This window comes from Typha latifolia, chromosome 9, assembly GCF_019914945.1.
Source record: "Typha latifolia isolate L0001 chromosome 9, TyphaL0001v2, whole genome shotgun sequence".
Lineage (NCBI taxonomy): Eukaryota > Viridiplantae > Streptophyta > Magnoliopsida > Poales > Typhaceae > Typha > Typha latifolia.
Genome location: NC_133094.1, coordinates 1102210 through 1119918, shown reverse-complemented (window position 1 = coordinate 1119918; position 17709 = coordinate 1102210). Strand labels below are relative to the sequence as shown.

Sequence of the window (17709 nt, the reverse complement as noted above, 5' to 3'; positions counted from 1 at the left end):
AGTGATCTACCTAGTAATTTTAATTCTCAAAAGTTCATAATATATATTCTGCCCTTTCTTCTAGTCTGTGCTGCTGACTGGTAAGTTAATTACCCAAAATATTCTTACAAAGTTGTGTCTAAATTCAAGCATTAATTGCACACTAACCTTCTAAGCTCTTAAGACACCAATCCATCAATCCTCATCTAGTCTCCTGCCAACCATAGCTTAAAGAAGCAGCAGAAACCTGCCTTGGAACCTTCTCTATCTCCCAAATAACAAATACCAAAGGCCCTTTAACACTCGGGTACAATCTTGAATCTACCTTTCCCATATGTCTCACTTGCACATGATCCAAATATATTGGAGGCAATATCAAACATAAAGTAGTCAAAATTAATCTCGAACATCCAGAAATGAACAAGTTTCAAACAACATAAGCTTATAGATGCCAAAAGACATTAATACTGACCTTAAGAGAGATATAAACTAAAGATTCAAAATTATAATAGGAGGAATGAGTAAGATGATGACAGTCAATTTGATTGAGAATGAACAGAAGCAGAAATTGGCATAACCCTGAGAATATGGCCAACATTTCACAGATATATCTCTGACTAAACATTAAAATTCAACGACAGCAGATAGACGTCAAGTCCTTCTAACTACAAACTAAGTAAAGCCGAGTCCTTCTAACTACAAACTACAATAATCCTGCAACTACCGTATAAATAATATAACAGCAAATTGTATTTACTAAATCATTTGAGCGTTATGCTAATGGCATTTGCATGCACAATGTAATTAGTAATCATATCAGCCGAATCATTTCATAGTTGACGTGGATTCCATGACTCCCAAAAATTAAAACATATATTGAAGAAAGAATGGATCTTCTGATCAACCAATATGTTCATTGAAGGACGTAAAGCACACCACGACAAAGAAAAGCGAACCAGAGGAAAAAAGAATTATAGGCCATCCAGACAGGAACCAATATCACTACATACACCACTCCAAGAGAATAAGAAACAAGTGTGCAACGATTGGTAGTGCAGGTTAACATAAAACAAAACAAGAGCCTGATCAAGTACACAAGTAACTCCCACTAGCGTATGTATGGCTAACCTCGTTAAAGTGCACAACACCATCAGAAACCGGCCGAAGAGAGACACCAGACAAGGTGGTTGCCGTCTGAGCAGAAAATTTCACCATACCAACAACTTCAAGTTCACCGTCTTTGGAGTCCTTGTCAACTGGCATCCGTGCCCTCAGCCTGCCTGCCTGACCTTTCAGAGGAATGTCAGGGATGTGCCACCTGAGCTCCCTCTCCCCTCGATTCAGAACAGCCTTTGGCGACACGTTGAGGAGCGTAGGGTCAACGGGTAGCTTCATAATGAAAGTCACATTAGTCAACGGCGCAGGCAACTCAGGATTAGAAGCGTACTGTATCATCACTGAAAGCAAAGTCCCAGTGTGTCGTTTCACAAGACGAAGCCTTAGAGGCAGCGGCGTGAACCTCGGCTGCAGGCTATACTTCATAATTGGGATGGGTTCTTCCTTAGGTGGAGTCCTTACATGGAAGAGCCCATTCTCTAGGCTGCTGACACAAGAGCTCTGCAAGACGGCTCTCTTAATGCCAGAGGTGCCCTCAAGGCGAAAGGAGAACTCCGTCTCCTTCCCCTCAGTCTTCTTTGGCGGCAGCGTCTTCAAAAAGATGGTGCCTTTCAACCCCACGCGGGCCAGCAGTGATTCCCTGAACTCTGCATTGAGCTCCTCCGAGATGTACATTTCCGGATCTGTCATCTCTGGAGTCTTGGATACTAAGAGGTTCTCTAGCGGTGTACCTGCTCCAGCAGCGGCAGTAGACGCAGGAGCGGGGCTCTGGCTCGTGGCGAGAAGCTCAAGACCGATCAATTCCGGCGTCTTAGCAACCTTCTTGGTTGTTGTGACGAATTCAGAGGCATCGAGGCCACCGCCGAACGCTGTGTTGAAGCCTTCAAAAGCCTCGGAGAGAGAGGTCTCCTCTTTCCCGAACTCGATCCCGCCGTACTCCCCTTCAAAACCTTCCACCCCGATGAAGGTAGGCTTTGTAGCCTCCGCCGGAGGTAGCGACGTGACCTCGAGCCCAGCAAGGGCAGCCGTGGGGTCCGCGGTGGCAGAAGCGGGATCCTTGGTCTTCTTGAAACCTCCAACCAAGGCTTCCTCCGGCTTGTTGATCTTCTCGCTAGCAGCAAACGGATCCTTCTCCTCGGGAGTCTCTTCAGCTTGGTTATCCTTCTGCAATTGCTGTTCTTCCGCAATCGCAGGCGCGATGGCGGAGGCGACCTCATCTCCGGCGGCTAGGGTCTCAGAGGGGAGCTCGAAGACGGCGCCAGAGAAGGCGTCGAGGGTGGCGTGGCGCTCGATCGCGAGGGACTCGTGTGCCCCGGCCCAGGAATCGGCGCCGCGGACGCGGGACTCGGCGTCGGGGGCGGAGGAGACCATCTTGGCGATGCTCTCGCCGTGGATGGTGGAGAGGATGGCGGCGAGGCGGACGGCGCCGACGCCGCGGAGGACGATGTCAAGGGCCATGTAGACCTCCGGGTACTTGCGGTTGAGCTTCTCAGGGGTGACGTCGACGCCGCGGCAGGCGGCGACGACGACGCTGACGGCCTGGTTGACGGTGTTGATGCAATCGAACACGTTGGTGGCGGCGCGGGCGTGGTCATCGGCGGTCGTGACCCCGAGGACGTAGATAGAGTTGACGAGGCGGTAGACCACGCGGTACTTGGACTCCACGCCGACGACGAGCTGGCCGCTGGAGGCGGCGAGGGGGTCATCCCCAAGCGAGGAGTCGAGATCATCGGAGGCGGCGGCCGTGGCCGGAGACGAGGAAGCCGCCAGTGACTTGACGGCGGCCGCGGAGGAGGAGGCGAGGGCAAGGCGGGTATGGCGGAAGGCGGAGAGGGCGGCGAGGGCTCGGGCAGGAGGGAACCAGTCTCGTGTCTGGAGGAGGACGTCTTGGCCGTTGCTCGGCTGGAGGGCGAGGGCGAGGCACGCCATCAGAGAGAGGACCTACTTAGGGCTTCGATCGATCCAGGGAAGAAGAGAGATCTCTAGGGATTTCGTGTGGCTACTCTCTCTCTCTCTCTCTCTCTCCTGCGATCAATGGCGGATCTGAGAGGTGAAAATTCTTCCAGATCTGAAATGGGAACCGATACGAGAAGAAGGTAAAGTTATCGGGGGAAGTTGGAGTTAGATCTGGGCCTGGGCCTGGGCCTTAGTTTCTATCACAAGTCGGTTGGCTATTTTCGGATCCAGTTTAGATCAAGCGGCTTCAGTTTTCCTTCTGGAGTAAAGTGATTAAACGCAAAATAAAGGTGTGTATTAGTTAAATATATTATAGCATTCCAAATAAAAGCATTTTTATAAGTTTATATTAAATAAATAAAACTTAAAAATATTCATATGCTAACGATGTCAATCAACCGGAGCTGGGCTTTGCTCGTCTTCGGCTCCTGTTAAATTTATTAAATTTGAACACAAATCAAACTAAAATCCTAGCTCATATACGACTTGAAAATAAACTGGAGTAAGTTCGGTTCATTTAGCTTACTGAGCTAAGTTAACTCGTTTAAAACTAAGCTTAGTTAGCTAGATTTAAACTAATAAATTTATAGGACAAAAGATCTAGTTCTCGTTTTATTCGTTTATAATAACTTTTCCATATCTTTTAAATATAAAGTAAGTATATTTATAATTTATTATTTAATATAAAATATAATAATTAGTTTGAAGAAATTTATATGAATTTATATTAATTACTAGATACTGAATGACACTAAGATTTTATATATAATTTATCATGTACCTTATAATTACCAATCAATTTTAGCCATTATATATGTATATAAATTATATCTAGTCCAGTACTTGCTCACTGCTCAATGCTATAAGCCCCTGTTTATTTTGGCAATAACTTTTTTTATTTTAAAATATATTTTTTATTTTTAAATAACAGTTAAATATTATAATAACTATATTGTAAAATATAAATCTTATTAAAATTATATTTTATAATATACATTAACACTTTCCTTCTAGATTATATTTTTATTTCAAATTGTGGCTCATGTTTAGCTCATTTATTCATTGAGCAAGTCAAATCCCAAACACAAAAATTGATAAGATATAATTAAGAACAAAATTACAAATAAATTCAAAAGAATTATTTATTGAAAATCTTTTAAGAAGAAAACATTTGAGAACATGTTTATATTGCAAATTATTATTAAAAAAATCGAGAATGCCCATGGAAAGGATTAAATTCGAACCAGAAAATTATTAAAGATTACAAAGTCCGATTCAGAGAAATAATAAATTTAAAGAGAACTTCATAAAAAAATTTCATTAATATCTCTTACCGAGAAGATTACATCGTCTAAAATTAACATTAGGACAAAAAGAAAAACAAGGAGCCCTCTTCCTAATCTCCCCCTTTCTTCGTACATACAACTTTAGATCCAGAAACCCAACAATCTAAACAAGGGCGGACTAACCACCGAAACCATAGAGAGTACGACCCTGGCGCTTGAGAGCGTAGACGACGTCCATGGCAGTGACGGTCTTGCGGCGGGCGTGCTCGGTGTAGGTGACGGCGTCGCGGATGACGTTCTCGAGGAAGATCTTGAGGACGCCGCGCGTCTCCTCGTAGATGAGGCCGCTGATCCGCTTCACGCCGCCACGGCGGGCGAGACGGCGGATCGCCGGCTTCGTGATGCCCTGGATGTTGTCGCGGAGTACCTTCCGGTGGCGCTTCGCGCCGCCCTTCCCCAAACCCTTCCCTCCCTTGCCGCGCCCCGACATCTCTCTCTCTTCTCTCTCTCGCTCTGTAGTCTAGCTCGGTTTGGGGAATTTGGATGATGATTTGGGAAATTGGAGCCCGATTCGTTTCTTACTTATAGACATTTAGGTCTACTCTCATCCGTTCGATCGGTAAGCGATCCGCGAGACGTGATCATATTTATTTGATTGGTTGGAATGATAGTACGCGGATTGAGGTTTTCGGGTGGTGTGTTTTTCTTGTATGTGTACCCTTCTAAAATCACTTATTTACGTTATACCCTTTTGGAGTTAATATTTGCAAATTCATACCTCTCAAACCTTAAATTTTGTGCATGGATAAACCTCCAAGCTAGCAAACCATTAAAAATATGACAAAAAATACCACCGTTTCCTTTGCATAATTTTTTTAGAGATTTTTACATAATTACCGTAAAAGAACATTCAAAATATCATAATAACTACCGCATTTTTTAATTCGGTAAGAAAATAAAAACCAGCGATTTATGCTTTAAACTTTTAAAAGGAAAGATATTTTAGTCATTTATATGTAATTATTCACCTTAAGAAGAAGTATTCTAGAAATATTGTTAAAAACGAACCTAATAATAATTTTAAAAGAGTTCAAAGATTATAATGGTCAAGTTTTAGAGGCAATTGTGTAGAAAAACCCAACAATTTCATCTTATACCATATGAGAAATTGTATTTTTATTACCTAGCAATGTATAATTCTCTATCCATGATATAAGCTTTTGGCAGTATTAACCAATTGCTGGGTTTTAGTTTTCAAGAACGACGAAAATGAATGTAATGCTCAATTTGACACGATCTAGCATCGTCGGATACAGGTACAAATTTGACAAGTCTGCATAATTTGGTTGAAGAATCAATCGTCGCCGTCGTCATCATTCCAGCAAGAATTTCTCAGGCTTTCAGATCAATTACCTCCTCTGCTAGAAGTGCCCTGGAAAGCTCCATCATGCTGAGCAGAGAACAAATGGCACTGCAAACACATCAGGAGCTTCTCAATTAGCATAAAGAAAGCTCATGTAGCAAACCATTCAACTGCTCTCAGTAATAACTTATTTCTCAGTTCATGCAGAAACTTGCATCGCTCCACTTTTTACGATAAGAGCTAATTGATGATAAGTTCCAAATCATCGCATGACATAGTTTAATAAAACCAAGTCTAGAAATATCAGGTCTGAAATGCCAACAGCAGAAGGAGAACTTCATGTTCTAATTGATGGATCAACTACTGTAAATCCTTCCCATAATTCAGCTAAGTTCAAGAAGATATCAGGGTGCACCTTGATTTACCGGTTAGACAGGATTTGGTATTAATGTAGTAACCTGAAATGAGAAACTGTATCCAAATTCTAGATATGGAGTAATAGCTAAAGGCGGAGTTACTCTTTACTTTCCTAGTGAGAAGTATAGAAGGCAGCCAATTGTATGTCGTAATGATTAATAACTTGTATTACCAAGTATTGCCACTTATCTAATGAATGGATAGGATTATGGGAACCAGATCAACAAATGAAATTCCCAAGTGAGTTTGTTATATCCTGCATATTCAACATGAATTTGTACTCTGCCACTCTGGCAAATTAGAATGCTCCTTCATGGAACATAAGGAACTACTACTTATAAGAGGGGCCTATTGTGTATCACCATTCTGAGACCAGATACAGAACATGACTTGTCACTTTGGAAAACCTTCTCATTTTGACAAGTAAATATTCTGAGTTACCCCCCTTGCTGAACAAGTTAGTAGAGAAGGTTATGAAACTCACCAATCAGAATAATGCTCGAGATAAGCAGCAAAGTGATCTGAAAAGAACGACCAAACTGCATGTGACGTTGAAAGCCCAGTATATGCTGCTGTTCAAGCCCATCAACTCTTCGTGGAAGATTTTGAGCACCAGAAAAATTAGATCCATCCTTCCAACTAGTAAAGCAACTCCTGCTTCTTCCAGTTAGCCCGTTGAACCCCTTCAAAAGCACAAAAGAAGCAACATACTGAGAAGTGTTTGGAGTAACAAAGGAGTGCCATAGATAATCAGAGAAGAATATAACAAAGAATATAGAGATTATTCCGGATCCTCCGTTAACAAAAAACAATATGACATAAAGCTGCAAAAAATATATTTTAGGGATGGGTCGGTCCAAATTAACAAATTGCACTGTAGGAAAGAAATTTTTGAAGTTAACTTGAATCAACTGACACAAACTTGAAGCACCATATGATCTGTATGTAAAGAAGATAGACAGCATCAATGGACATAAAAAAAAGCCAACTAGAGTAATAAAACTCACAAACTTCTAGATTTGAGTACGATGGTGTTGCTGGTTAAAAAAGTTATACCTGTGTAAGTAGAGCAACTCCTTTAAATCTAAGATATTTTGATAGCTTATATCTCAATTGACGGTGTTCGTCACTGTTAAACTTCCCAAACCATTTTGATTTAGTTACAAATTCAGTCCTTCTTAGAACACCAAATGAATTAGATGCACAACTTGACATCTCTGACCTTTTCTCATTTGATTTTCCATCTGCATCACCCTCATCAGCAATTGCTATCTTCCAATCACGGACATATCCATGACTCGAAGTTCTTCTCTGGTCATTTAACTGCTCCACCTGAGTGCAGATTTCATCATTTTCCTGAACTTCTCTTGGTGCTACTTCATATCTCACATCTTTATTAACAGCAAATGCATCCTTATAACCATCCACAGCACGTGACAAAATTATTGGTTTCGATGTATTCTTACTAGAACTAGCGTCTGTATTCTTTGATTTTTGCAAAGATTGTGGAGCTGCAGAGAGGAAAGCTGCAAGCTCATCTCGCTCTACCTCTTCTAATTTTACCCAGTGGAACATTGCTTCCTTCCCTTCCTCAATGAGAGAATCATCCAACACCTTCTCTATATGGGAAATTTGGTCTCTTATTGCAGCTACAAATTGCGTGCGCCTAATGACTGTAACTTTGTTCTCCTCATGACTCAACTTGACAGCCCTCTCAAACTCCTCCAACTGTATAGAGAAATGTAAGCATCAGTCCTAAGATGCAACGGGAGATAGTATAGAGTAAAAATACATACATACCTGCCACTTAGCAGTGCCTAAAGCAATGTGAAGTTCTCTACACAATTCATCGAAAACTTCTGAACCAACTCCATTGCTTCGATCACGCATCCACATTCTATACACAGACTCCATTCTGAAACATATCGGATGAAGGAATGAGGATGCAATTAGAAAGAATCAAAACCCCCCAAAATTTGATCAAAGGAAGCTACAAATTTCTTATCAAAATCACAAATTTAACGACCCACATCATAAAATCCAATTAAAAAGACAATCAAATACTTACTTATCCGCAGATTCCTGGACTTCCTCCGCCGCGGAAAAGAACGCATCTTTCTGCCATTGATCGAAGGAGGTACCAATCACTGCCATCAAAACCCACAAAATCCTCAGCAGACTCGCTTCTCCAAGAGCGCTTTCAGAACCCAATTCCACCGAGAGAGACTTCCGTATGCTTTCCTTCCAAAGGAGCTAAAGAAACCCAAAGAGAGCAATGAGAGAGCCGTACAAGGAACTACCACCCTTTCCTTTACCTTGCTAACTATCTATCTTCTTCTCGAACTCTCGTCGTCGTGACTCCAGGGAACTACGCCGACAAGGAACGGCGACGGTTGAGAGAAGTGCGGCGCCCACTCACCTCGTTGTGGGGACCCAGTGGTAATTGGAAAGTCGGCAACGAGAAAGCTTTACTAACATTGAAGTGCCCGAAAACTTCCCCGCTAGTAGATATCCATATCCTCTCTTACTCTTATCATCCTTAAATTATCATCAGATTCTTCTTCCTCCTCTTCTTCACCATTAATTCAATAAATTAAGGTGCTTGGTTGCATATATGAGCCCCGCACGAATCCTAGTTCATTTCCTAACAGTACTATTGTTTTATGGCAATTTAGTTTATATACGCAAACATAACCAATTATTCTTGCATATTATATAATATAGTTTCGGGTATAAATAAATCTAATGTTTTGAATTACTCGACCCAGAATAAAATAGTTTTTTTATTACGTATCTAATTTATTTTAAAACTTAAATAAAAAACTTCAGTGAATTACAAAATCGCTGACATGAATGATGCCTTAATAATGACAAAATATATCAGGTTTGTATTTAAATTTTAAAATGTACTCTGTGCCTAAAAAATTGAAAAGACTAATTTGATCAAAAACACTGAAATAGAAACATTAATAAATGATGAATGATCAAAATACAAAATAGTTTAATTGGCTTACCACTCGTAATGAGCTGCCAAATACGCTGGCTGTAAAAAAATTAGCTACAGATGATCTGCTGTTCCTCATTCGACCAGTTGAAGGAAAATGAGGAAAATATGAGCATCAGTTACCAGATGAAGTCATTCCTGCAAAATTACTTCAAAGGTTGCTTTTTTTTGCATCAAAAGGTAGGTTGTGAAAATAACGAGAAAAGAAATTGGCCATATGACACTTCTATTCCCCAGTCACATCAAATCTTAATACTACAAAGAGGGATTTTTCTGACAAACAAACAGAGGTTTATACCATTAGAACATGACCCTCTCTGTGTTTGTAACACTCTGGAAATACAAACATTAAGAATGGCCACATGTCGCAAATTAAGAGAATGAAAACACACATTATAACTTACAAATGACAATTCCTGCAAATTTAGTTCAAACATTGCTTTCCTGCACCGCGATGTAGATTCTGAGAACAATGAGAAGCAATTTAAATGAAAAAACTTGCAATGTGAGACGGAACTTTCTTCGCAGTTACATCTGCTCATAATTGATCCTAGAGTATTTTTTCCGACAGGTAAACAGAGAGTTGTACAATTAGAACATGATCCTATCCTGTTTCTAGCAGTGATAGAAGAGGCTGTTGGAGAAGAGATATCACACTTTTCATAGTCGTGATAGGTAATATAATGAGACAATTGGGCTACCAAGTTTCATGTGGTGCTCCACTTTATCATTAATTGCAATCCTTGAGTACTCAGATTACATCCTCTCTGTTCATGAAAAGGAAGGATCAGAACTCAAGCAATTGATGAGATATACAAACTTTGAAATGATCAAGTCTGACCTCGAAGAAAAGGTTTGTTGGCAGAAATAAATAAGCTTCATGCACTCTAACTAGCCTTCCAGCGTCTTCAAACCAGAAGTACAAGATTCTATGATAGAAGAAATTATCCTTCTCTGCAGATCTTTGTAGTCCATAGCCATATTTAAATCCCAACTGGAGTTTGCCCTTTAAAAATAAGACGATTCAATAATAACCATAAATTTCTCTTCTAATCCAGCGGTTCAGATTAAATAATATAAAATAAAATTAACTGAAAGTATCGGTCACTCTTTTAATTTGTATGGGTAAATTAGTCGTGTTTTATTTATCGATCTCAGATGATATCTTTTTATGAAAGATAAAAAATAATTATAAATCACAAGTCAGTAAAAAGTTCATTAACACCCCCACTTTTGTCATGTTTTTTTAGTTTACATCCTAAATTTTTTACTATTTATAATTTGAACCCTATCTTCTTATGAAATATTTACAAAGGAATATCCTACTGTTTCGTCTGATTTACACCCTCTATTTTCAAGTCATGTATGTAAATTGTCTTATATAACCCTTTAATTTACCAATGGATAAATTAAATTTTTTTTAATATAATTGGTTTGTATCAAATCATTGCTCTAAAATTAAATGTAGGCCCTATTGCCTGGACTAGTATGCATATATAAGCAATGACACGTGGCACAGGTTAAGTATGTGATGTTACCGATCAGCATCATCTGATTCGCCTAATCCTTCCAGCATGGGAATGAAAATGGACAATATCATTTCAAGCACCATTCTTTCATTCTCCTGAAACTGATGAGAGATAAAAATTGAATTAGTTGGGGCCTTTAAGCCAAAAGAACTAGAAAAAAAAAACAAGCCAAACATTGTTCTGACCACAAGAATCTCAAGCAGATCAGAGTATATAATTCTTGGATGTTTTTTATGCAGAAAGATGGACAAGAAGGAGCCTTACATCATTTCCAGAAATCTCTGCAGGGGATACAGTATGATCACAATTCAAAACAGTACGCAGATGGGCCAGCATCCGAGAAGGCAGGCCATAAGTATTAGGCCTATCACTTTTGCACAGCCATGTTCCTCGCACCATATGAGAAACCCTACTAGTTTCTGCCGGCGATGAGGGGTTATTACCATCCTCGGAATTTGGGTCATCAAAATCTGCACAGAATTAGTAAGATACTATCAAAGGTAGAAAAAATAGCAAACACCTTCATTTCCAGTGTCAAGACCACAGCAGCATGCAAATCAAATAGCAAGCTTCCATCATTGACTAAACAAGCCCCCTACAATTAGCAACAGAAGATTACCTAGAGGTATAATATCATAAAGGTTGTCTCCTTTTGGAAGAAAACCATAAAAGGTAATCAGATGGGATCCAGGAAGGCTTCCATAGCTAAGGTAGCATTGTTTCCCTGCTTCACATGGTCTTGATAAGGGGAACTTCAAAGATCTTGTTGCTGGGTCAACTCGACCATAGTGAAGAATGTGTGGGAACAACTGCAACAAAAGATAAATAAAAGCTGAAAGTAAGAGAAAAACCTCGACATACCCCCAAAGAATCTAGAAGTTGAGTAAGCAAACCGAGTGGTTTAGAAACCCAGCAATAGGAACCAAGCAAGTCTTCAATTTTCCATCAGTGAAAACAACTTTCATGCTGTTAGAATACCATAGTTCACAAGCCCATAGGAAATGATCCCATGTGTACAGCTCTTGTTTGAATATATCAGGATGGTCTGTATACAACATGGGGAATAATGCACTGTACTGCTGGCGCAGATGCTGAAAGAAAACGTAAGAAAATTTCTCAAGCTAAAACTCTGATTGATTCCTCACGGTATATAGAAAAAAGAATGTAAGGCCATATCACCTCTTTAGCTTGCATTATTTCTTCAAGCAGCAGTGTTCCCTCTAATGCAGGAAGTGCAGAAATTCCAAAACTCAACCCTGAAAATGCCAATAAAGTAGAATTTGTTAAATGTGTTGACTAGTGATTTTTTGTACAAGGCTAACATTGTAACATGGCAAAGATTTATTCTGAATCTAGATAAAATACCTGTATTAAATTCTTCAGGAAGCGTTTCAAAGTAAACCTTGAATTTTGAACAGGAATTATACCTCTCTCTCATGCTCCATAACAGTAACATTGTCTCTGGGGTAATACCATCCAAATTCTTCAATACATTAAACTGTAAACGTGGTATAGAGAGTAATAAGTATCAGTTTCTCAGCAGGTGTGGAAGCTAAAAGTTAAGTGGTTCCCACTACTTCCCAGAATAATTTATTCTCAAAGATTAGCATTTCCTTCAATAATACCATGCACATAAACATACAAACAGTTTACTCGAATAAGTCCGCAAAATGGTAAACCACTAAACACTTGACCGATGTGAAATATGTTATCAGTACTTAACTCAAAAGGCCATACCATATAGCCTGGAATCTAATCCAATGCATTTTTTGATGAACTTTGAAGAAGTATTAGATGATAGCTATATGTTAAGAGCATACCATGTCACTTTCATTGACAAGATCCTCAGATATGATAAGAGATTCCGGGATTTCCAGAGCAACATCACCAATTCTCATATCTTCTGAAGCTACTGCCCCTCTCCCAGCTCCTTCAAAAACTAAACTAAGCAGTATCAATTTTTTGATAGCGGGAGCATGCCATAAGTATCAATAATTTCTGTATTTTATTCATATTCATGTAAGAAAGCTAGATAGAAATATTAATTTGCCCTTATTTAGTTTCATCCTTATGAGTTCATAAACACAGGGAATCTTAGTTTATGAAAATCACTTGTTGTATGGCGTATGCCTCCATGGACTTCATACTAATAGGCTGTTAAGCTTACAATACTCCTTTCTAGCAATTACTTAATGTTATTGCATGATCTAGCATGCTCTCTTTTTCCATATTGACAGAATAATGTGGTTTATGACCTATCAGGAGATGTTGGGCTTTGCAGTATCCTTGTTTCCATCCTTTTGCTTGACACTGCTTGCTAAGTGAATGCCATTTCAAAATGATTGCAACATCTCTCTTCACATTCAACCTCATTATTGTGAGGTGCAAAATACTCAACAGACCCCCTGAGCAGATGCTTATATCAATAGTGATGAATGTAATGCTTGTCTCATGCCAACCTAATATTGATGCACAGAAGAACTTTGTTCACTAAAGCAAACTGCTGTAAGCATGCCTATTAATCAAAAGATATCCCAAGGAATCACTTTAACCAAATAAATGTATTGAAACTGAAGACTACAAACTGAATTTCTTGGTTTAAACCAGAACCACAATGTGCCCATTTCTTGAGACACAATATGTTGCAATCTTCTACGACGAATCGTGGGCATATAAATGTAGACTCACATGCTATCTTCAATTTTGTTCTGACACCGTGACGATCCCCCCATTTCAGAAGCGTATCTTCAGCATCAGTGTTGGACTTTTGAGCAATCATGTCATCAAGGTTCTGCTCCCCCACAGTTTTCACCATAGCAACTGTAGCATCCTGTAACTTTTGCAGAACTTCTGTTGCATCTCCACTACCAGTAGAGAGCATGGAGTTTACAATCTTAAGTACTAAATTAAGGGATTCAAGTTCATTCCTCGGGCTGAATGGACCAAAATCATCATCTCCTGCGAAATACAGTTCCAGCTGCCAAATAATTAATTAGATTTATGACATCTATGAAAACAAATTTAAATTTATGTATGTTGATTAAAAACTTGTAGATAGAAATAGTCAAAAAAATGTTTACTACCTCATCCATGTACAGTATCCGAGCAGCTTGGACTGTCTGATTCAATATTTTCTGTACCTCACTTGTAGAGGACGAAACTGGCACTTGATATATGTGATTAAGTTTCCTAACTTCTAATAGCCTCTGCAGTTAAAAAAAAAATTTAGAAACTGAAACAAAAAAAAAATTAACACTTCACATTGTCAATAGAGAAGTAGCATAATTGCCACATCAAAAGTGTCATCAATCACACTTCTACTTATAAATTATAATTGTCATTATTTCTACCTCTCCACCTTCTTGTGATTCAAATGATGCATCCTTTCCTCTCTCTCTCTCTAAATAGCAAAACGCAAGAATAAAGGAAAAATAAAAAGGATTTTTTTACAGAAAGAAGAAATTGGGTTTCTTCGCAGTAAGCAGACAACTAGCTCGTACTCTCTTTTCTGGATACAAAGAGTCGTCCTCGGAAAGAGATGGAAGGCATAGAGTGATCGTGCCACTTCTCTCCTCCTGCTTCTCCATCGCCACTGCTAGCTTATGCTGTTCGACAACCTACGCAACCAAGGAAAACTACATCAAATCGAACACCGCAAAGCTAAACTAAGCAATGGAGGGAACCCGAGGAGTGATGGGGTTTAGGCTTTTACCTGATCGGAACGGAAGAGAGGTTGGGTAGCCTCCATTGCCGAGATAGAACTCAGAATTTAGCGTCTTGAAGGTGTTTGCGAAAATAACACAATAGGCTTTGTGGGCCAAGTAAAGCTCGACTCATACAAAGGCCCAATAGATCTCGAACTTTAGCCTATTTTTAAGGTAGATCCTCTTATTTAATTCTTGTAATATTTTTAAATTTTTTAATTATATAATACCTCTCGCTTGGAAAATATCAAATAACCATCCTACCCTCAATTTTTCTCTTACTTTTCTCTAAAATAAGAGTAAATTAGTTCATCAAAATCCTAAAATTGATCGCATGATATTTTTTAATGAATAATTAATAGAATCGGCACTTTAAAAGTTTTACATAATTAAGGGGTTAGTATGTCATGAAAATAATATTATTTTAACAAATAATCTGAAAGAGTCTGAAAAAGGAAAATAATTAAAAATTGCATTAAGCAAACTTAAATAAGTACATAATTCAAGATGTAAAATGAAAAGAAAAAAATCCCAATTTGGAATTTTTCAGTAGAGCTTAGACTTGATCAGAATGAAATAAGATCTAATCCTAATTTAAGATGAAACTCAATCAACATAGAAAAAATAATAATTTAAATTTGTGTAGAGATTAGTTTGACTCATACTATAGTGAATGCATCATTGCAGTTGTTTAATGGAGCTTCACGTATCTTGATCACCATTGGAGTTTATCCTCAGGATAATAACAATTTATAATGCACCTATCCAATCAAAATTAAGTCAAATAGGCTTAGCCTATTAGTCTATTATAACTCGTTGAGACTTAGCTGGAGCTCTAATTTCCCTTCTTCTTCTTTTCTTAATGTCTTGGCACATGATCCAGACTAGATAAGCTTTCTCTTAGAGAGTTTGTTAGGCTTTCCCTAAATAATTTGCTAGATAAATAAATTAATTAAGATTTAGATTCTTAACTCATCACCTACTCCTATATGTTTTTAGATATTTTTACAAATCACACCCTATATTTTATTTATATGTATTCACATTCCGTCTTTCTGATTTTATAACCCGCCCCCTCCTTTTCTCTTATAATTTTTATTTAACACTTTGAATTAACTTAGATGGTACTATAAAAAAATATTATATTATAATATATATAATAATTTATAAATAATTAAATTACTCATGTCTTTTTTATCTTTTTTTTTTCCCAAAGAAGAAGAAAAGGAGGACGAGGGGGAAGGGAGAAGATGAGAAAGGATAGTGGCAGTAGCGGTGGCGATAACGACAATAGTGACGGTGGAGAGGTAAGTGAGAAAGATGGTGGAGAGATATAGAAAATAAAAAAAAATGTTGTGAGAGTATTTTAATAATTTAGTTGATATTAATTAATTAAAATAAAATCAGTGTGTTAAATGATAATCTTTGGGGAAAATAAAGTGTTGGATTATAAAATTCTAAGACATAATATGAATTACAAAAATAGATAAATATAAGGTGTGATTCCTAAAAATCTTACGTTTTTAAAGTCAATTATTCATGCGGTTGGAGAGTGATGAACACGTGGCTTCGCAAAGTTTGAACATGGGTGAGAAGAAGTCAACTCAAGTGTTGGGAATTCAACAAATTATAATCAATTTGGGGATATTTTGGCAAATATATTATTTAAATGTAGCTAGTCAAATAATCTATCAACTTGACCACTTCTTGAATTTCAAGAGCTCAAATGAGTGGATGATATTGGCCGAGTTATGGAAGTAGGAATATTGGATGATTAGCACTTGAAATAAAGTAAGATGGTTTAAGTAATCCACTACCGTCGGTCAAGTCGACTCTAATCAATGAGCTGTTCTGGAAACTCCAGGTTCCAGAGAGTCGCAAATTTCGCGGCACGAGATAATGAATTAATTAGATTGACTAGTTTTATAATTAATGAAAATAACAAGTTATATAGTGGTAATTAAAGGTAAACTTTTTATGCCCAAGTAGCCCTAAGATGCAATCAAACATTGGTATAGTCCCATGCTACCTAAGACTAAATTATAATTGTTATTTTTTTTTTCAACATTCTTAACTAAATTATAGATGAAGATCCTGCAGAGTATTGAATAAGTTTTATAATATATATTAAATAATATTGATTGAATTTTAGATGTATTAAAAAATTATTTAATTTTGTTTCTAAATAATATTTTTAAATTGAGGATGGTCAAATATAATAAAAAGACATAAATGTTTAGTTTTGATATAACCATAAAGGGAGTAAAATGACATAAACAAAACTATAAATGACAAAACTAATTTAGGCCTAACAATATAGCGAAAATAAGGTCCTTGTCATACTTTTGTTTTTTGGATAGAAAGTCAAGCAACTAGATTTTCATTAAGAAAAATATGAATTGTTACAAGTCGATACCTCAGATATAAAGGAAAAAAAAATAGAACTAGAGAAAAGTGTCAAGAATATAAGATCTCATGTCAAAAGAAAATGGATGATGAGGGGCGACAACCCTAAAAATAAGCCTCTCACTTATCCACGAAGGTTGCATCACAAGTAAGAAACAACATGAAGCAAGTATGAAAGTGTATGGCTAATTGGGACAGCGTCCCACAGTTCAACTTATCATAAGCTATAAAACAGACTAACTGAAAACCATAAAGAAATAGACTACAACTAACAACAATCTACACTGCATAATTCACACAAGCGTATGGCTAATTGGGACAATGTCTCGTAGTTCAACATATCACAAGCTAAAACAGACTAACTAAAAACCACAAAGAAATAGACTATAACTAATAACAACCTACACTGCACAATTCACACAGCAAGCAACATAGACCCCAAGGTTGTAATGACGACAAACTTGAGCTAGGCCTAGCCCTGCCGCCCCTATGCCAAACTAGCCAGGCCTAACCCTTTCTCAAGCAGGCAGTCATGGCCTCGATCGAAGCCAAAGTGTGAGCCACTATGCACCCAAGATCGGATCTCCCATCGGCAACAGTCCAACTTTAACCAAAGAGGGGCGCAACAATCATCAACTTAAGAGGATCAAGAGCGGCGATAGAAAATGGGCAGAGGTTGTCAAAGTCTGGCTCTCTGACGAGGAGATAGGGACATAAGTGTGCGAAGAGATAGTTGACCCACGGAAAGGACCGAGAAAATGATAATATATCTCTAAGAAAAAGAGAGAGAGAGAGAGAGAGAGAGAGAGAGAGAGAGAGAGAGAGAGAGAGAGAGAGAGAGAGAGAGAGAGAGAGAGAGAGAGAGAGAGAGAGAGAGAGAGAGAGAGAGAGAGAGAGAGAGAGAGAGAGAGAGAGAGAGGGAGGAGAGGGAGAAGGACCCACCCTATCC

General features: G+C 38.3%; 4 protein-coding genes across 5 annotated transcripts; all 4 read right to left on the bottom strand.

Annotated features, from left to right (window-relative positions):
* Positions 1-830: 830 nt before the first annotated feature.
* LOC140795705 (uncharacterized) lies at positions 831-3199 on the bottom strand. The gene has a single exon (XM_073148430.1). The coding sequence runs from the start codon at positions 3022-3024 to the stop codon at positions 1066-1068; it is 1959 nt and encodes a 652-aa protein (XP_073004531.1). The 5' UTR covers positions 3025-3199; the 3' UTR covers positions 831-1065.
* A 1143-nt stretch (positions 3200-4342) lies between these two features.
* Positions 4343-4895, bottom strand: LOC140794620 (histone H4). The gene has a single exon (XM_073146721.1). It carries the CDS (start codon positions 4825-4827, stop codon positions 4516-4518), a length of 312 nt encoding a protein of 103 aa, XP_073002822.1. The 5' UTR covers positions 4828-4895; the 3' UTR covers positions 4343-4515.
* A 603-nt stretch (positions 4896-5498) lies between these two features.
* On the bottom strand, positions 5499-9647 carry LOC140795655 (uncharacterized). Of its 2 annotated transcripts, none has more exons than XM_073148343.1 (7): positions 9526-9647; positions 9132-9259; positions 8186-8370; positions 7918-8032; positions 7174-7845; positions 6602-6800; positions 5499-5808 (listed from the first exon to the last, which is right to left on the bottom strand). In XM_073148343.1, exons 2-7 carry the CDS (start codon positions 9198-9200, stop codon positions 5783-5785), a joined length of 1266 nt encoding a protein of 421 aa, XP_073004444.1. In that variant the 5' UTR covers positions 9201-9259; positions 9526-9647; the 3' UTR covers positions 5499-5782. The 2 variants fall into 2 exon arrangements, with proteins under 2 accessions (XP_073004444.1, XP_073004445.1); XM_073148344.1 differs by lacking the exon at positions 9526-9647 and having other exon boundaries at positions 7174-7246; positions 7340-7845; positions 9132-9351.
* Positions 9605-14483, bottom strand: LOC140795654 (uncharacterized). The gene is made up of 13 exons (XM_073148342.1): positions 14363-14483; positions 14151-14267; positions 13734-13856; positions 13339-13627; positions 12471-12589; positions 12016-12148; positions 11830-11906; positions 11544-11741; positions 11270-11459; positions 10915-11120; positions 10660-10751; positions 9963-10127; positions 9605-9888 (listed from the first exon to the last, which is right to left on the bottom strand). Exons 1-12 carry the CDS (start codon positions 14396-14398, stop codon positions 10013-10015), a joined length of 1695 nt encoding a protein of 564 aa, XP_073004443.1. The 5' UTR covers positions 14399-14483; the 3' UTR covers positions 9605-9888; positions 9963-10012.
* Positions 14484-17709: the final 3226 nt, after the last annotated feature.